Genomic DNA, 21,321 nt, shown 5'->3' with positions numbered 1-21,321 from the left:
TGCTTTTATAAAACGGTTGCCACATAATATTAAAGTAAAAAAAAATTATTAGTGCAACTTTCATGTAATAAAAACATTCCTTCCGCTAGAAAAATATAGTCCCTGACTGTGAACAACAACGTTCAATATGCAGGAAAGCTCAAATAAAAACAACAAACCATTCTCAAACTTTGTCTCTTCTTTTTATTTTTTTACAACACAAAATTTGTTAAATTTCCTCACACAAATAGGCATAGCTTATCTCTCAGCAAAATAACAAATAAAATTAAAAAAAAAAAAAACAAGAGCACGTATTTTGATAGATAACAGTTAGGTCTTTAATCTAGTTGTTAATTTAGTTGCTAAAATGCTGCCTAACAAGAGATACTTTATTTATTGTTGTTTATTTAAATTTATTTGAACATCTCCATTTATTGTGCACGCAATTATATTTGTCTCATTTCAATCGGCTCCACTGTGGTGATATTTAACGCGGTCCTCTTTAGTTGGGGCTCAGCGCTGTCAGCGGTGTTTTCTGTTGCAGCAAGAATGTCAGACATAATTTAAAAAGGCTAATGTTTCGTTTTATGCTAGGTAAATTCCGTAAACGTTTATTCCGTTTTATCACGACCCTCTGTCTTTACGACTCCAACTAAAACATTATTGGATGAGGTGAATTCGCTGTCTCTCATCAGACACCAGGACAAACTCAAAGGTTGATCATTCAGGAATCTGTTCAGACCCGCACGTAACGCTACATAGCCACTGATCCCATATTTTTCTCCTGTGGAGCTTCTGAGTTCCGTAGAAGTCACGGATAAGTGCGTTGAGTTCCGTTTTGGTGATTTGTTTAAAATCTATGCTGCAACCCTTTTCACTACACCAGTCACCGACGCATTTCACTGCCCATTGGGTTTGCTGCACGGTATTTTTTTCATTACGAGTCTTCTCGAATGTGTCAATGTTAAATTTCAGCACTTCAGCATGACGTTTCGTATTTGTAGACTCTCCAAATTGTTCCTCAAACCACTTAAAATTAAAAGTAAATTTACTTTAAACATTTTAGCCTTTTTAATTCTTAATTTTTTCTATGTGTAGCCCATAGATAGCCTATGTATGTTGATATGCGTGGTTGCTAAGGGTGTTGCTAAGGGCGCAGTGATAAATAAGGGCGCGTTGGGTGAAGCGGTCATAGCCGTGTTTGTGAATAAAGCACAGCTATTGACCAATCAGAATCAAGGATGGGAACTAACCGTTTTATAACAGCATTTCAATGGCTACTTTAATAATAATAATAATAATAATACATTGGATGATGCATTATAATTCCGTGCATGCGAAGCTCATCACTAAATACTGTATGCAAATCCTGATGCAAATGTAGCCCTACGCAGTTTTGATGACGTCGTCATCCATAAGTCATCCAATATTAAGACCGATCTTGTACTCTCTAAATATGAAGAGTTCAGATACAAAAGCCTCTAAATGCCATTTGAAATTTTCTTCTAGAATGGTCATTTTTATCAAGCTTGTGTATTTAAGTTCAGTAATTTCACCTAAATGACAATTAATAGGTAATCTTCATTGCCATTTAAGTGAAATTACTGAACTTAAATATACAAGCTTGATAAAAATTATCATTTTAGAAGAAAATTTCAAATGGCACTTTTCATATGTTTAATTAGCATCCTTTTATGTAATTTGGTCTTGTTTAATTTTTTATTAATTTTATGGTTATTGTTTGCCTTGTATGTCTGTTTTAGTTGTGTGGAATAAACAGATGTTGTTGTATTATATTGTTAATACTGAATAAAAATAAATAAAGTCATCCAATATTACCGACCAAAAACAGCTTTAATAATGAACTCATAACATTGCAAACAACAATAATTTCAGGCACAAATTACATAAAAGATACTGTAAATAGAACGAATGCAATTTAATGAAAATTAATGAATGTTTTTAAACAATAACGTGACAGACGGTCACCGGTTGGCCGTGACGTCATCCCGCTGGGCTGTTTACGTTCCTCGTTATGAATAAAGTTTGTCCCCGTGCTCCTGTGAATCATGATAGCGAGTGTGATGTTGTACGGGCTCTATCCGCTCTCGAGGTTCATCGGTAGACTCGCAGGTAAGACGTTCACGGAGTTTCGTTGCGTTTGCCGTTTGTTGATGTTGCAGCACGAGCACGTGCGCGCCCGAGGCTAAACGAAGCCCAAGAGCGTCCGTGAGACGCGTAACCTGTCGACGTTCGTGTTGAATAATGGATATAAAGTGTGGCGACAGAATATGCGATCAGCAGATGCTGACATATAGTTGGGTTCTGCAGGCCTTCATTTATGTGGACGCTGTCAATCAATCATCCATCTGTCAATGCTGTCAAACCGCCCAATCAAATCATTTCTAACATAACCCATCAGATGCAGTGATGGTGTTAGGTGGGAATGCCATGCTACTTTGATTTAGGAATAGTCCAGGCTGGTTGTCACACTTTTTATTCAAGTAAATATTTATAAGTGTTGATTTATGATTTAATGTTTCTCAGAAACCTATTAATTCTGTTCAGTTTATTTTTTCCTGACCTCTGAATTTATGGTTAAATTAGCCAATATGTTAGTAATATAAATCAAGTTTAATTAATTGAAATCATAAAACGTATACAATTTAACTACAATTTATTTAAGGTAAAAAAACAACAACAAAACAAACATTTTAAGAGCCCTAAGAAATTCAGTGTAAACAAAAATGGACACTTGTTTTTTGTTTTTGTTTTTATGGAAAAGTGCAGTATTTATTATAATAATTATTTTTATTTATTTATGTGCCTCGTAATCTTTTAATCAGTGATGAGAACTCTGCCCACTCCCATGAAGCACTGCAGATGATGTAATCAAGTCAAAATAGTTTTTTTCTAGTAATCAACTAATTCAATGGTTTTATTTAGTTTATCATTCACAATGCTTCATGGGATTGCAGTTCTTTCCTCACTAAAGTTCACAGTCATGTGTCTTCTTGTCTAATTTGGCTTTTTTGCTTCAGTTGTAAGTTTGTAATGTTGTGGTTCTCCTCATAGCTGATTGTTTTGATTCATGGTTTATAACCAGTGTGGGGAATGTCATTTAAAAAAGTGATTAGTTTTAGTTGCTCACTACTTGTTTCAAGAATTATTAACTGAATTGCCAGGGAAAGTAACTATTTGTGTTACTGTTTAAATATTATATGTCAAAGAATTTGGATTTTTTTTTAGCAGTTTTCACAGTTGAAATACAGTAAGTAGAACAGACAGGTGCTTGTACATACCTTCTGTATTTATTGCATGCGACAGACAGCAAGAGGTGTATCCTGCACTTCAAGTGTTATCTTTAATACGTTCAATTATGCAATTGAATTGTTGATTCAAAATCTGAACGTTGGATCATGACAAGTTCCCCATGTGACAACTAGCCCCAATCTGCCCTTGGCTCGGCAATTTTTCAATGATAATATTATTAATTGCTATTAATAACACTATTAATAATCTTTTTCCATGAAACTCCAACCTGCACCATTGTACTGCAAAAAAAAACCCCAAACTGAATCTGATGTAAATGTCTCTTCCAAGTGTGTCCTAGTCATGGAAATGACACTATGTGAAATCAATTTCCAAATAGATCTGTCTGTCACTTTTACTTCCCCCTCGACAGGATTGTGGCGCAAGGCACCGTGTGTGTATGTTAATGGGAAAGAGGTGTGGGATGGTGGCGGCGCTGTTTCTGGACCGCAGCAGACGGGCCTGTCCCTGCAGTGGCTCAGCGCTGGAGACACCGACACCGGTCCCGATCCAGACCACACGGACACGGAGAGTCCTCAGGGAGCGCTGGAGGTGCCGTAAAGTCCATCATTTTATCCCTTAACTCATCTTCATCACCAAAATATTTCAATGTTTTTTTCTTTCCTTTTTCCATGTAACTTGACACCCTCGCCTCATTTACTATGCACGGTTCTATGAATATGCAAATGAGCCTCAGAGATCCACTGGTTGACGATCACACGTTGATCTGATTGGTTACAAGGTGGTTTGTGACGTCAGAAACACCAAAGCGTGTGTTTGAGACTGTCTTTGGTTCACTGCAGTTTTAAGGAGGAAACACTCAGCAATGCTGTCCACTTATCAACTTACACACGGTGTGTGTTAAAGCGGATTAAAAACACCACATACACACATAAACAACATTAAAAGCTGGATTTTCACATCAGGGGGACTTTAAATATTTTAAGTGGTTCAAGAAAAGTCTTAATTCTAATTTCAAGAGGTCTTAAATTTGGAAACAGAAATCATGATGTGGCTTAATATGAGTGATTATTAAACTTCTAAAGGTGATGATGTAATTATAAGCGCTCTATGTTTCGGAGTAAAAATGCTGCGCTGTCGCTCGTTCCACAGGCTCGTGGTTTCCGAGAAGTTCACAGTCAGTGAAAACTGCACGTTAATGCCAAACTATCACTTATTGATCTCTGATGAATTATGACATTGTTTACCTTATAGTGTTTATACATTACATGCAAAATTGTGGCTTTTTGGAGTAATTAGCTGTTCTAATTCGCTCAGTGCAGGCCTCTTTGTTTAAGACCTCTTGAAATGCAGTTTTCTTAACCGGTGGATCAAAGAGAAGCAAATGTGCATGCTGATGCAATACAAATATAATATATCATGCATAATCATGCATTTTAAATATAATCATCAGAATATAAATATAATCACTTGTAATTTTGACTCAAAAAAGAAGCAAATGTGCTTTCTGAAAATCTAAATGTATTATATATGATGCATTTTTAATGTAATCAACAGATTATAAATATAATAATTTATCATTTCAACTCATTCCGTAAAAAAATGGTTTAAAGGATGAAATGTGAGGTTTACGTGTTTTTGTCTAAATCTGTAGTTTTCACACTCATAATGCTGCTCTACTCCCCGTCCATGTGATGATAATTTAATGCAGGTCTTAAACTCCGATTTGAAAACCCTGCAGATCGCCTGCATGGACACGTGTGTGAACGAGGGAAGCGCAGACGATGGGAAAGCGGCTTTGGGGCTGGAGGAAGAAACTGATGACCGTGACCCCGTGATGAACGAGTCTGTGTTTACCAGAACTGAGTGTGAGCGTCGGTCTGACATGGACCAACACGGCTGTGATGAGCGGATGATGGACTCCCCCGTGTCTGACATGTTCCTGGGCTCTGGCTCTGGACGCGAGGCTCTTGTCCACGCCGGCAGCGGCAGCGCAGTGTTTGACCTGGCGGCTCTGCTCGCGGACTCTCAGACGGCAGCGGATCCCCTCGGCTGGCACTTCCCCTCCGGCCTCGGCCTGTCTCAGACGTGTTATTGCCCATACGTGCAGTTCCCTGCCGGCAGCTACTATCCTGCCTTTCAACACAGTGACAGTATCGAAGGTGGGATTCTCAGATTTATCCTGCACAATACACACTCTTCCAGACTGAAGTTTATAGACGCTCTAGATAAAAGTGTGCGCTTCGGTTACTGAAATATATAAAAACTATTCATCGCGATTAATCATTAAACGATTAAACTAAATGATTAATCGCATCCAAAAAAAAAATTGTGTTTACATATGTTTGTGTATAATTATTTTGTGTATAAAAACACCCTCATGGATGTATATATTTAAGAAATATTTGCATTTATATATTGTATTTATATATTTGTATATAATTTCTATCAAAATTAAAATATTTAATATATAAATATATATTTTGTTTAAATATATATATATATATATATATAATATACATATAAAATAATTATACACTGTACACAAACATATATTATATAAACACAAAATTTTATTTTGGATGCGATTAATCGTTGCACAGTCTTGAAACACAGTTTCTTCATGTGCTGGTCAGGTTTGAGATTTTGCTTCCCGTAAGTACGCGCCTTCTTTCAGACTAGTGGAAAGAAAACATCCAAAACGCACAAATAAGTTTTTATTTTTTTGCACTTTATCTATTTGCATCTGTAGATTTCAATTACAATCAGCTTTACACACACCAAACCTTACAGTTTAATTCATATCTATATAATGAAGGTTTGTTCATAGAACATTCCCCTGGTTTATAGAACATTTTATTCCTAAAAACACTGGGAAATATTATGTTTCTGGCTGTTATTTATGAAGGGATAAAAAGAGAAATCCAAAATCCCCTCTGGATTTTTTTTTTTTTTTTTTTTGATAACTGTAATATTTTAACAAATAAAACAAGAATTGTGAACTTGGCTTTATCCAATGTTCAGATTTCTGTTCTGGAAATTTATACAAATGAATGCATATTTAATTAGATATCATTTGTATATTTAAACACTTCAGAAAAGCAATAAACAATTGTTTTAATGTACAGTACATGATTAATCAAATAGGTAAAACTATGTAATTTTTTAATTTGATCTCACATAAATGCTGTTCTTTTGAACTTTCTATTTATCAATCATTCCTTAAAATTAAAATGTGTCTGTTTTCACAAAAATATGAAGCAGCACAAAATTGATCATATGAAATATGGGAATAATAATAATAAAGAACCCAAACGTCTGACTGGTGAAGTTACACATAGATATCATCTGAAGAGTTCAGATGCAAAAGCCTCTAAATGCCATTTGAAATTTTCTTCTAGAATGATCATTTTTATCAAGCTTGTATATTTAAGTTCAGTGATTTCACTTAAATGGCAATGAAGATTACCTATTAATTGTTATTAAAGTGAAATTACTGAACTCAAATATACAAGTTTGATAAAAATCATCATTAAAGAAGAAAATTTCCAATGGCATTTAGAGGCTTTTGCATCTGAACTCTTCATCTGTTAAATGATTGTGTAGACGTCTTAATCTTCCATTTAAATGTCCCTTTTCCTCTTTCCAAGTGACGTGGCGAGTGTGGGAGGAGTTCAGCGAATCTGCCTGTGTGGACGCGGTTGATGCGTTTGACTTCAGCGTCATGTCCTACAATATCCTGGCCCAGGATCTGCTGGAAGCGAACCCCGATCTGTACACACACTGCCCGGAGGAAGTGTTGGCGTGGGACGTCCGGCTCCGGGCCATCCTGAAGGAGCTGCAGACCTGGCAACCTGACGTAAGGCCACCGGCAACCCTGAACACAGAAACATGACGGACATTGCTTCTAATAGAGAGCGTTAGTGCCGTCCACCTCTTCAGCACCGCTGGATCCATTCATGTTTCTATTGGGGATATTAAAGTCCTTGTTTAAACCATTATAAGCCATGAACAAACCTACGGAGGCGTATTGCATTCACTTGAAGAAAAACAATCTACTCTGTTTTTCTGAATAAATGAGTTAATTATTCATGAAATTTTTTTTTGCTCTGTTTTTCTGAATTAACTCGTAAATTCAGAGAAACAGAGCAAAAAATTTTTAAAAAATTAACTCATTAATTCAGAAAAACAGAATACATTTTTTTTCCTCATGAAAAATTAACTCATTAATTCAGAAAAACAGAACAAAAACTTTTTTTTCTCATGAAAAATTAACTCATTTATTCAGAAAAACAGAGCAAAAACTTTTTTTCTCACGAAAAAATTAACTCATTAATTCAGAAAAACAGAATAAAATGTTTTTTCTCATGAAAAATTAACTCATTAATTCAGAGAAACAGAGCAAAAACTTTTTTTCTCACAAAAAATTAACTCATTAATTCAGAAAAACAGAATACATTTTTTTTCCTCATGAAAAATTAACTCATTAATTCAGAAAAACAGAGCAAAAACTTTTTTTTCTCATGAAAAATTAACTCATTAATTCAGAAAAACAGAGCAAAAACTTTTTTTCTCATGAAAAATTAACTCATTAATTCAGAAAAACAGAACAAAAACTTTTTTTTCTCATGAAAAATTAACTCATTAATTCAGAAAAACAGAGCAAAAACTTTTTTTCTCATGAAAAATTAACTCATTAATTCAGAAAAACAGAGCAAAAACTTTTTTTCTCACGAAAAAATTAACTCATTAATTCAGAAAAACAGAATAAAATGTTTTTTCTCATGAAAAATTAACTCATTAATTCAGAGAAACAGAGCAAAAACTTTTTTTCTCACAAAAAATTAACTCATTAATTCAGAAAAACAGAATAAATTTTTTTTCCTCATGAAAAATTAACTCATTAATTCAGAAAAACAGAGCAAAAACTTTTTTTCTCATGAAAAATTAACTCATTAATTCAGAAAAACAGAGCAAAAACTTTTTTTCTCATGAAAAATTAACTCATTAATTCAGAAAAACAGAGCAAAAACTTTTTTTCTCATGAAAAAATTAACTCATTAATTCAGAAAAACAGAATAAAATGTTTTTTCTCATAAAAAATTAACTCATTAATTCAGAAAAACAGAGCAAAAACTTTTTTCTCATGAAAAATTAACTCATTAATTCAGAAAAACAGAGCAAAAAATTTTTTCTCACGAAAAATTAACTCATTAATTCAGAAAAACAGAGCAAAAACTTTTTTTCTCACGAAAAATTAACTCATTAATTCAGAAAAACAGAATAAAATGTTTTTTCTCATGAAAAATTAACTCATTAATTCAGAAAAACAGAGCAAAATTTTTTTTCTCACGAAAAATTAACTCATTAATTCAGAAAAACAGAATAAAATGTTTTTTCTCATGAAAAATTAACTCATTAATTCAAAAAAACAGAGCAAAAACTTTTTTCTCATAAAAAATTAACTCGTTAATTCAGAAAAACAGAGTAGATTTTTTTTCTTCAAGTGAATGCAATACACCTCCCTACAAACCAGCTTTGATTTGAAGCAAAAAAGTAAAGTTTAAATAGCAATAGATTCTATTTACACTGTAAAAATAGCAGTATTTTCTTTGCAATTAGTATAAATGGTAGTTAGATGCTATTTATACTTCTAAATAGTGGCAGATACTATTTGCAACTCAGTGTTGTTGTACATTAAATGGTACGCAATAACAACTTAGAGTGTAAATTATTAGATTTATTCAAATTATTAAATGGATTGTGCTTTATTGGCACAATAAAGCCCTTCCTAAACCTACCCCTAACCTTAGACTTTATTATTAAACACGGTAGACTCTTGATTTCCACTTTTTTAGCATTTTCTTCATTTTTATTGAAAGTAAATGCCTCTCTGATCTGTGATTGAGAGTTCGGCAAAAGGTGGATTTGAACTCGGGTGTATTTGCGTCAAAGCTCTCCTGACTCCCACACCATAGAGAGCCTAAGTCCCGTCCCCCCGCTTCCGGCTCATGGGACCTTATTTCGGAAAAAATATGAATGGTAGTCAATGGCGAGGGATAACTTATCTTTTTATTCCGTCTGAACGGTGCCCTCAATTACACATAATCGATAATGCGAACAGATGGCGTTAATGTTAACGGCAACTAACGGCCACAGAGCTCAGAACAAGTCTGAACAAGTTTAAGTTATTTTCACTATGGAGAAAATGAATGGAGTTTTAACCGTCAGACTCACAGATCCGCCATGTTTGTATTTATTTTTTGTGTGTTTGTAGTTTGTAGTAGACCCAACTGTTGCACTAATGTCAATATTTCCTCTCCTGAACAGATTATTTGTCTTCAAGAAGTTCAAGAAGATCACTTTCATCAGCAGATGTGTCCTGTCCTGACTGAGATGGGTGGGTGCCGAACATAAACCGCTCCAGAGTTATTCTGGGATACACTGATAACACAACATGAGGATGATCTTCCCCTAATGAGGAACAGCCTGCAGAAATACTAATGCATAGTGAATAAATGACCCGATGTGTAGATGAAGTCAAGTCAAATGTATTTATATCGAGCTTTTCTGCAGCTTTGATGGTTTTATATCTTAATCTTAATATCTTTGTGCCTCTATAGTGACATTTATCAGGCTATTGCTGTGCGACAATTTAGTTACATTTTACAATGATGCAAACAATCATGCAGATTAAATTGTTTATTTAGTATATAAAGCTTTAAAGTCTATAAAGCCTCTTTGTCATTAACAACTTGTGCAAATTATTCAATTGCAACAAATTTTCCACATGCACCCCTGAGTGTCAGACAGGCGGTGAGTTTTCTCTTAAACACTCATTCAATCACGTGTTTTTGTTCATCAAGGTTACTCCTGCATCTACAAACGACGCACCGGACCCAAGACGGACGGCTGTGCGGTGTGCTATCGCAGCGAGCGCTTCACCCAGCTCTCCGTGCGGCTGCTGGAGTTTCGGCGGCCCGACTGCGAGCTGCTGGATCGGGACAACGTGGCCATCGTGCTCCTCCTCCAGCCGCGGTCAGCGCTCAGCCCTGTGTGTGTGGCCAACACACACCTGCTGTTCAACCCCCGCAGAGGAGACGTGAAGCTGGCGCAGCTGGCCATCGTGCTCGCGGAGATCGACGTCATGGTCCAGAACTGCAGGAGTGCGGGAGGGCGCTGTGAGGTGGTCTTCTGTGGGGACTTGAACGCTTTACCCAGCAGCCCTCTGTGGAGGTTCATCAGCAGCGGACAGCTCTACTACCACGGGTTACCCGCCTGGATGGTGAGTGACCCGCTTACTTACTCATGGGACGGCAGTGGTTTCACTACTGGACCCGGATTTGAGGAAGGGAGAATGAACATCCAGCCGTATGGCAAGCCGTTTTAGCTTTTATTCATCTCCAGGATATGAATTCTTGATATCAACAATTACATTTTTTGATATCAACAATTGGTTTTGAATGGCAGCCTATGGTGACATTTCACTAGTGAAAATACAATTGTTGACGTCAAGAATTACATTTTTGATATCAAAAATGTAATTGTTGATATCAAGAATTTAATTGTTGATATCAATAATTTAATTGTCAATAATTTAATTATAATTATAATCAATACTTGAATTATTATATCAGAAATTAACATTGTCACTAGTAAAAATTTAATTATCGATATCAAAAATGAACATTGTTACTAGTAGCAATTCATTTGTGGATATCAAGAATAGACATTTCAACTAGTAACAATAGAATTCTTGATCTCAAGAATAAAGGTTTTTACTAATAATAATTGTATTTCTGACATGTGAAATTGGAATTTCAACTAGTAAGAAATCAATTGTTCATATCAACAATTGGTTTTGAATGGCAGCCTATGGTGACATTTCCCTAGTGAAAATACAATTGTTGATATCAAGAATTTAATTGTTGATATCAATAATTTAATTGTCAATAATTTAATTATAATTATAATCGATACTTGAATTGTAATATCAGAAATTAACATTGTCACTAGTAAGAATTTAATTATTGATATCAAAAATGAACATTGTTACTAGTAGCAATTCAATTGTGGATATCAAGAATAGACATTTCAACTAGTAACAATAGAATTCTTGATCTCAAGAATAAAGGTTTTTACTAATAATAATTGTATTTCTGATATGTGAAATTGGAATTTCAACTAGTAAGAAATCAATTGTTCATATCAACATTTGGTTTTGAATGGCAGCCTATGGTGACATTTTACTAGTGAAAATACAATTGTTGATATCAAGAATTTAATTGTTGATATCAATAATTTAATTGTCAATAATTTAATTATAATTATAATCGATACTTGAATTGTAATATCAGAAATTAACATTGTCACTAGTAAGAATTTAATTATTGATATCAAAAATGAACATTGTTACTAGTAGCAATTCAATTGTGGATATCAAGAATAGACATTTCAACTAGTAACAATAGAATTCTTGATCTCAAGAATAAAGGTTTTTACTAATAATAATTGTATTTCTGATATGTGAAATTGGAATTTCAACTAGTAAGAAATCAATTGTTCATATCAACATTTGGTTTTGAATGGCAGCCTATGGTGACATTTTACTAGTGAAAATACAATTGTTGATATCAAGAATTTAATTGTTGATATCAATAATTTAATTGTCAATAATTTAATTATAATTATAATCGATAGTTGAATTGTTATATCAGAAATTAACATTGTCACTAGTAAAAATTGAATTCTTGATATCAAAAATGAACATTGTTACTAGTAGCAATTCATTTGTGGATATCAAGAATAGACATTTCAACTAGTAACAATAGAATTCTTGATATCAAAAATAAAGGTTTTTACTAATAATAATTGTATTTCTGATATGTGAAATTGGAATTTCAACTAGTAAGAAATCAATTGTTCATATCAACAATTGGTTTTGAATGGCAGCCTATGGTGACATTTCACTAGTGAAAATACAATTGTTGATATCAAGAATTCATATCCTGGAAATGAATAAAAGCTAAAACGGCTTGCCATAGTCTATGGTGACATTTCACTAGTGAAAATACAATTACAGATATCAGCAATTCAATTGTTGACATCAACAATGCCATTTTTTGATATAAAGAATTCAATCGTTGATATCAATAATTCATATCCTGGAAATGAATAAAAGCTAAAACGGCTTGCCATACCATCCGCTGATCTCAGGATAAACCCGACTGGGTGAGCAGGATCAGGCCTTCATCAGCCCGAAGGGGGTTATTCTGAGATAACACACACACACACACACACACACCTGAAGGGGTTTATTCTGAGATAGCCACCGGCTGGATGTTCATTATCCTGCTTATGGAGACTGAATAGAATAGATAGAATTTTTTTTCTAAATGTATCAACAAGTCAAGTATATTTATATGGTGTTTTCAATGAAACACGTGGTTTCAGAGCAGCTTTACAGAGAGTCACTCTTAGTGCTTTACAGTAGAGCAGGGCGAATGATGGTATAGAAGGACATGTATTTAGATCTAGATATATTGTGTTTATAGTGTTATCTAGCAAATATATCAGAGCAAAGTGACTCAAACACACAATCAAAAACAAATAATAGATTTAAATGTCAGTCAGTTTTAATCTTTTTAAGAGCTATTTAGAGATTTAAATGTCAGTCAGTTTTGTTCTATTAACTGAGTAACATGAGGGCTGTTCCTCAACGGCTGAGCTGAGATGTGCTTTCTCCAGATTCTGGGAGTCCTGATGCTTCTGGCATACAGTGAGGGCAATTACGTGGGCAAAGACATGAATCTCGTGTCCATCGGGAAGCTCAATGGGCTCAAAAATATTCCTATTAATATTTCCTGTTGTGTACTTCTTGTTTGCGAGATGCATACAGTGATTCTGATCACTGTTTACTGAGTTTTTTGTTTGCCTTTGCAGGTTTCAGGACAGACGGATTTGTCACATAGAGTCCATCACGCAAGGCTTTTCGCCCCCTTGTGGCCCAGCAGCCTCGGCATCACTGACCGCTGTCAGTACAAGTCTGAATCGCAGACCGCAGCTTCAGGTCAGTGCCAGATCACATCTTTCTGCTGTTGCTTGATATTCAAAATACTGTCTATTATTATTACCTTTAAACCCTTGTGCATAAAAAAGTTACAGATAGGCCACATAGTGGACAAAAATGTCTGTGTCAAAAAAAACGTGAATAAAAGTGAAGCTTGGGAGAACAGACTTAAGTTTGTCCTCATTTCACACACCCACATAATCATCGTTGCATAAGTTATCCAATTGGCTCTATAATATGCAGAAGCAGAAAACGGGATTAAAGCGAGTGTTTGCTTTGTAGGCCAAACCCGAAGAAATGCCACCATCTTGTAAAAAATAGTAACAAATTTAAATTTTAAGCCTTGCCAACAGATTGAAAGCCTATTAACAAAGATTGCATATTTCTGTAGTTAAATAACCCTGGGATTAAAAATTGCAGTTTTAATGGGTTTCAATGGGGACAGTTTTGTGGGTGGGACTATTTTGTGTTTCTAGTGCAAAATAGATTTATTAAAGGAAATAGGGCTGAAATAGTAAAATTCCAATGAAAATTCACACATGTGCCAAATTGCATGCATTTGGCATTAACACAATCAAAATGATCAAACAAACAATACTGGGAAAGAGTGTCCACAAGAGCTAAATTAGTGTTCCGGGTCAGAAACGGCCGACCTTGATCTCGCAGCGATGTTATTACCCGAGTGGCGAATTCAAATGTTTTCTTTACCGGATCTCTTAGCGCGGTGTGGTAACAGTGTCGCTTGGTCGAGATCGGCTCGCGCTGCACAGATGTTGCTGGTCCGAACTGATAAACGATCCGTGAAGCACATTTATAGCGCAGTTTCGTTCTGCTTTCATTACGCTTGCCATTTGATGTTGGGCAACGTTGTGTTGGCCGCGTCAGCACGAATTTTGCCGGCAGGAAAAATGGTCCAAGCAATCGTTCGGTTTGTATGCGTACCGAACCGGAAGCTTCGAACCGAAATGGTTCAATACGAATACATGTACCGTTACACCCCTATTTCCAAATATTGGTTTAACCCTCAGGTGCTCTTTGGTCATTTCTGACCGAAAAATGTTCTGTTTTGAAATTTTAAAAATCGCAGCTTCATCGGAATGTTACGAAACTTGGTGACTTTTATGGCATTGGGTATGTGAACACACAAAAAAATTGAGGTCATGATTCGAGCAATTTAAGTGGTCGTAAAAAAATGAGTCACACTTTTGCTCTTCTGTCAAAAATGACGACCCATAGGAAATGAATGGGAAATTGATACAAAAAAAATTTCTCTGAATTTTTGTATGTACAATCTACAAATCGGCCACAATTCTAAAAAAAAAAGTACACCGCAGGAAAGGGGTGACACTCTACAACATCTAGAGTGCAAAACAGACACACCCACCAACACACACACGCATACAAACACACTTTTATACACATACACACCAATAAATTTTGATTACAAAAAGTATGTTTTGAATTTTTAAAAATCACAGCTTCATCACGATGTTATGAAACTTGGTGACTTTTATGGCATCATGTATGTGAACACACAAAAAAATTGAGGTCATGATCTGAGCATGCTAAGTGGTCTTAAAAAAAATAGTCACACTTGTGGTCTTTGGTCAAAAATGACCCCCATAGGAAATGAATGGGAAATTGTAAAAAAGAAAAAAAAATTGTGAATATTTGTTTTTTGTCATTTTTTTTTATAAGAAATAGTTTTTGAGATTGTTTCAACTATATATACAAATCCACCAACAACAACAACAAAAATGTGTTCATAAACAGCTGGGGAATTCACATGCCTCTCCATAGAGAGCTGTACATGCCATCGAGTGGTTACACCATGATTCTACGCTTTTTCTCTATACTGTAACCAGATGGTGCTAATTTTCTTCAAAAAAATTTTTTTTTCTGAAGGCCTAGACTCTATATTAAACTAAAATACTGCATTAATATTTTTTTGAAGAAAATAATATAAATATAGAAAATAATATATATTTTTCTATGGCAAAAATAAACCATAAATATTGCATAAATATTAATAAATTCATTTAAATTGTCTCAAAATACTAAATTAAAAAGAATAAATATTATAGAACAAAAATAAATTGCATTGGTTGTACTGGGATGGAGAAAGTTTCATTTTTAGGTGTCCGGTCACTTTTGACCGGGAAGATAACAAGTGTGACTCCGAAACGAAGAGCACCTGAGGGTTAAATCTTTGTCAACTTGTTTTCTTTCATTTGGCACAGGTGTTGTCTGTGTTTTTGGAAGTGATTGGTCTGAGCTCATGCATTTTTGAGTTCAATAAGCTTGTGTAAAAGTTCTTCACTCAAACACTGAGGGGCATGAGCTCAGACCAATGAGGCCTACGATCAGTCAGTAAAAAAACACACACAAAACCTGCGCTAACTGAATGCAAACAAGTTGATAAAAAGATTGTATCCAATATTCGGCAATTACAAAGCGTAAAGAGAGATTTATTAGCAGTGTTTTGTAGGCTGACCCTAAAAATACCCTAAAAGTATAAAACGTTTAAAAAATAGTTTTGGGTAGTTGTTATACTCTGTGTGACCAAAACCGGTAAGTTTTCGTCCAATGCAAAGACATTAACCAGCATTTGCAGAAAAAAATTAATTCTTCTCAGTCAGAATTACTGGAGCACTATTAAAGAAGTAGTTCACTTCAGAATGAACATCTCCTGATAGTTTACTCTCCCCTCGTCACCCGAGATGTTCATGTCTTTCTTTCTTCAGTGGGAAAGAAATGAAGGTTTTTGAGGAACACACTCCAGGATTTCTCCATATAGTGTCTTCAATGGGGTCCAACGGGTCGAAGGTCAGATGTGAGTTTCAGTGCAGCTTCAAAGTCTCGACACGATCCAGCCGAGGAATAAGAGTCTGATCTAGACAAACCAGCGACATTTACAACAAAACACACATTTATATACTTTAACCACTAATGCTGGTCTTGCTCTCGCTGTGATGCCAAGTTGAAAGGTCACAAGAAAGGCCAAAGAAAGACATCTTGTATAACGTGGGGAGTAAATTATCAGGAAGTTTTAATTCTGAAGTGAACTAATCCTTTAAGATGTGTGATCAAACATAGCATTGTTTTTGTTCAGTGTATAATGTACCAAATCATCAGTTGGTTTTGATTCCCATCATGCATGTGTTTAATTGTGTGCGTACAGGTATTTTCCCAGTGGATAATCGGCGGTACAGCCACGAGTCGATGCTAAAGCTGCGTTACTGTCCGGCGGCGTGTGTGCGGCCCGCGGACCTGGAGCTCATACCAGGGGTCACCGACAAAACACCAGGTGACCCATTCACACCGGCGGCGCTCCTGTTAGTGCTGATCCATGTCAGACCTAGGCTTAGCATTAACATACAGTTCATGCACTATTCAGTATCTGAGCGTTGCTTAATTCTTAAAGAACCTTAATTCTTCAGTTTAACAAAATATTTACAGAATGCTGAAATAAAACAGCAAATTATTTGAATTGCATGTTGATTTAAGAGGAAATGGTGCATCAAATGTACAGAGTTGATTAAAAACAAATTAACTAGTAGTTACTATGTCTCTAGTGGAACTTAAAGCGTAACTGTGGACGGCTTCTGGGTATGTCTGAAGTGTGTGCAATGATGGTATTTCTTGTGTTTATTTGCAGACCCAGAAGACATGGACATGTTCAGTAGAAGGTGAGTCAGATGGTGTTCAGGTTTAACCAGTCATGATCCTGAAGATAACAGCATTAATCGGAGAATCGACTCTTATTTAAATTGCCTTTTTCTCCAATCGCATATTTCAGTGACCATCGGAAAGTGGGTGTCATGCACTAAAGGCACTTATGGAGATTTTTCATTTACAGATTCTTCCCTGCCCTTCTCTTCTCTGTAAAGTAAGGGTTCACACAAACCTACGTAGCAGTCGGATGTCCGTATGAAGTCATCAAATCAAATTTTATTTATAAAGCACATTTAAAATCGAGCTTAGTTGGCCAAAGTTCTGTACATGAAACAGGCAAAAATGGATAGAAAAATAAAAATAATAATGAAGACGAGAAACGCAGTAGAATTACAAATAATTGAAAGCACAATAAAAAGATGAGTTTTAAGCATAGATTTAAATTCAGCTCATGTAAAAGCAGTTCTTACAGTAATTTCACATCTTAAAGGGCACCTATTATGCCCCTTTTTACGAGATGTAATATTGGTCTCGTGTGTTCCCAGAATGTATTTGTGAAGTTTCAGCTCAAAATACCCCACAGTTAATTTATTATAACCATTTGAAAATGTCATTTTTGGGGCATGTTTAAAAAGAGCTGTTTTGGTGTATACCACCTTAAATGTAAATGAGCTGCATATCCCCGCCCTTTGAATCGGAATATATAAATAGTCTCTGATCAGACCCAGATGACGAAGAGACTTCGGCAGAATAAACACAAATGAGAATGGATCAGGACGTCTCGGTATGGTTAATTGATGCATTTATGTTTACAAAGTTGTAATCGCGTCACCGAGGGCGGGGTTTATGCCACAACCACACTGTCAATCAAACCCCTCTCTCAATTCTACGTCACAAGGAGCTGAATCTTAGAACAGCTCATTCTGAGGCAGTGACAAACTGTACAAACTGTCTGTAGTCGTCAGAAAAACACTGTAACGCCTCAAATGACGCCTTTTTTCACCTGTCGATGTGTATGAAGGAACATGGAGAACAGACGAGATGACGGCAGAAGTGGCAAAATGTTGGTGACATTTATTGTCATGTAAACATAATGGGCTATATATTGCGTCACCAAAAATTATTGAGATCATGTTCATATATTGTGTGATAGTGATAAGATGATATATTGATTATTGCGACAGGCCTAAATACATTTAACCTATAGTTTGATTTTGTGCCATCATTTCAGTTCAGTTATGCTGTTCATTTCTAACGCTTCACTTCTGGAAGCTCATAGGTCCTTATGGTCTATGGAGAAAACGAAGAGAAACTGTCGTTTATAACCGTTGCGTCACACAAATCAGGTGTTTGCCACTTCCCACGCGCAAGTTGTGATTTATAAAAACAAACCTGACGGGAGAACGTGCGGACCTGTAAGAGAAGTCTGATCCACTGACTGCAGAAGAAGGAAAACCACTTTACAATAACAGTTTAAATACATGGGTGATTACGGATATGCAAATGATATGCATAGTAAAACGAGGCGTTGTAAGCTCCATATATGATTATTTCGGTGTGAACACCATCTTCCTCTGACTGGGATTTGTAACGCACGGGTTTATAAGTCTAAATATTTTTTCTGTACGCAATTTTTGTCTTTCGTGCGCACGTGCAGTTTTAGTAAGGATCTTACGCACAGTTTTATAAATGAGACCCCTGATCATCATCTGCCGATTCTCACATTAGTCTGATTGTGTGTTTGCAGGTTCGGGCACACGTTACATCACTCGCTGAGCCTGGCGTCGGCTTACAGTGAGGTGCGTCCCGACACACACACGCCTGCGGTCTCCACACTGAACTCAGACGGGGCGGCCATGGTGGACTACATCTTCTACTCCACCCGGAGGAGCGGGTCTGCTGGAGAGGAAGGTAATGAACTCGATCAACCATCATCCCAGCATGAAGATGAGCTCCGTTTAAGACGTTAATGCACCGGATACATTTTTACATTTTCGTTTCAAAGCGCTCTCCGTCGACACTGGCGTTTTCTGGCGTTTCCAAAAGTTTCTCATCTGCACTGAAAAGTCGAAAAACGCTGAATTCCCCTTTACTGCGCATGTGTAAACCCTCACAGAAGCTCTCTGAGATGATACAGACTGGGAAAATAAATAAAGTTATCGCGCAATTCTTCTGGCAGGATAATTTTATTATCTCAGAATATCTCAGCGTTCACTGACGCGTCAGGTCGCTCTCTCTCACCGTTATATGTGTGTCTAAAACACTAAAACTGCTCATGTTTAGCAAACGCGAGTGTATTCTGTCATCTTTGAAGAGTGTGTGAAGGAACATATTTTAGCAAGTGTGTGAAAGTGAACCGCACATAACAGGCACAAAACCGCTATAAACATCAATATCTATGGGTGCAGTGTGTGTCACATGACTAAATCGTTTTTAAATACCTCAGTTTTGACGTTCTACGAAAAACTGTTTTCACATGTGTCGACTCTGGAGAGCGTTTTCAAAAAGCTTCATTTTCATTAGTAAAAAACGTCACGGTGTGAACAGAAGACCAAAACTGAGAGAAGATGATGCGTTTTCAAACGGACAAGGCCTAAAGCCATTAAATATCTGTAAACACACTGATTTTGATCCGCCCCAAATCAAACATTGTCATTTAAATTAGCATTTAATTGTCTTTTTAATGGTGAACCTGATCGGATAAACCTGTCGCACTGGATCTCCTCAGTCCTCCTGTCTCTGACTGAGAGTTTACACTCTTTTATAAAAGTCTTTCAGTGTAATTGTACAAACGTCCTCCTTCAGCTCGAGTCTTTCTGTGTCAAATCTGCCCTGATTTATCAAAACGCAGGAAGAACTTTGATATTGAACTTTCAGCTGGACTGAAGCAGCTTCGCTTTACTTGATTAACATCATTCATAGAAAAATCATGCGTATCAAATATGATCATCAGGTTTATTAGTTCATCTCTCGATCATCATTGTATTGCATTATATGATTTAAAACTACAGAAATTTGATCATAAAACTAAGCATATTTAATATTAGCTTACTAAGACATTATTGGCACATTGATATTTATATGCATTTTCTGTAAGTATCTGTTATTAAGATCTTATTGATCACAAGCATCAGAATTTCATCTTTTTGTTCATAATAATATGAGCATCTGCAGCAAACTGCATATTTTTGCTCAGTTTGGGCCTCTGAATAAAACAGTTATATTCTCACTATATCAGACTATATGAGCCATAAAAGCCTGATCTATCAAATATGATACTCAAGAAAAAACACATGAAAACTTATTCTTTATATTTTGGTTAAAGGTTCAATAAACAGTAGTCAACATTTGAAGTGGCTCAAAACCTTTCATCAAAGTTATACATGAGTTTAGAACAATACTCGTTCTTGTCTTTTTTGATCCACTTCAAATGTTGGCTACTGTATTTTTTATTTTTTTCTTTCTATTATTTGATGCGATTATTGTTTGGAGTTTGAGGCTCTGTTTGTTGATATCACATGACTGATGACTTCACACACCTGATGATGTCACACCACTGATGACGTCCCACACATGAGTGATGATGTCAGCGTGTGTGTGTGTGTGTTGTCCGCACAGAGAGCGCTGGCGGTTTGCAGATGTTGGGTCGTCTGTCTCTGCTGTCGGAGGCTGATCTCTGGTCTATGAAGGGTCTTCCCAACCACACCTTCCCGTCCGATCACCTCAGTCTGCTGGTCAAGCTCCGGCTGTCCCACTCTGACAGTCATCGAGTGTAAAGACTGTTTGTCTTTATCGCTCTAATTGGATTGTAAATGGAAGAAATGTGTTTTTGGTCAGATGGATATCTTGTTTTCTATTCAGTAACAGAACGTGTGAATATTCTCCAGCATGGCATTTGATGATGCACCGTTTACGGTTCCAGTAGTTGAAATCAAAATGCACTTGCATTTATGATACACTTTTTGTATTTCTTTTGTTTTGGTTTTGAATTTCTACTTTGAACAGACCTAAATAAATAACTGCAAGTGCTGCTGTTTTTTGTTGCTTTTAGTTTAAATACTGTGATGGATTTGGTTTATTAATAATGAAGATGACCGGTACCAGATTCCCAGAAATCTTCTGCCAGGCTTCTGGAGTTCACTGAAAGCACACATTATTCACAGGGTTTGTAAAACAGCATTTTTTTTCTTTCAAAATTAACAAATCTTTTTCTGAGTCAACTCGTTCATTTCGTTCGTTGAATGAACCAAATGACACGAAAAAAGATTTGTTCATTTTGATGAAAGAGTTTGAACATGAAAGTCACGAACGCTCATCAGAACAGA

General features: G+C 35.9%; 1 protein-coding gene across 2 annotated transcripts; it reads left to right on the top strand.

The window, feature by feature from the left end:
• Nucleotides 1-1,947: 1,947 nt before the first annotated feature.
• On the top strand, nt 1,948-21,026 carry angel1 (angel homolog 1 (Drosophila)). 2 transcript variants are annotated; one of them, XM_039650952.2, is made up of 11 exons: nt 1,948-2,112; nt 3,665-3,843; nt 4,964-5,414; nt 6,903-7,111; nt 9,583-9,652; nt 10,119-10,537; nt 13,195-13,321; nt 16,503-16,628; nt 16,980-17,010; nt 18,744-18,907; nt 20,615-21,026. In XM_039650952.2, the coding sequence occupies exons 1-11, from the start codon at nt 2,049-2,051 to the stop codon at nt 20,770-20,772; spliced, it is 1,998 nt and encodes a 665-aa protein (XP_039506886.2). In that variant the 5' UTR covers nt 1,948-2,048; the 3' UTR covers nt 20,773-21,026. The 2 variants fall into 2 exon arrangements, with proteins under 2 accessions (XP_039506886.2, XP_039506887.2); XM_039650953.2 differs by having other exon boundaries at nt 1,953-2,112; nt 4,994-5,414.
• Nucleotides 21,027-21,321: the final 295 nt, after the last annotated feature.

The sequence above is a fragment of the Pimephales promelas genome, chromosome 15 (genome assembly GCF_988280905.1).
Source record: "Pimephales promelas chromosome 15, fPimPro1.hap1.1, whole genome shotgun sequence".
Classification (NCBI taxonomy): Eukaryota; Metazoa; Chordata; class Actinopteri; order Cypriniformes; family Leuciscidae; genus Pimephales; species Pimephales promelas.
The sequence above is the reverse complement of the archived record's forward strand: the minus strand, read 5'-3'. Positions and strand labels throughout refer to the sequence as shown.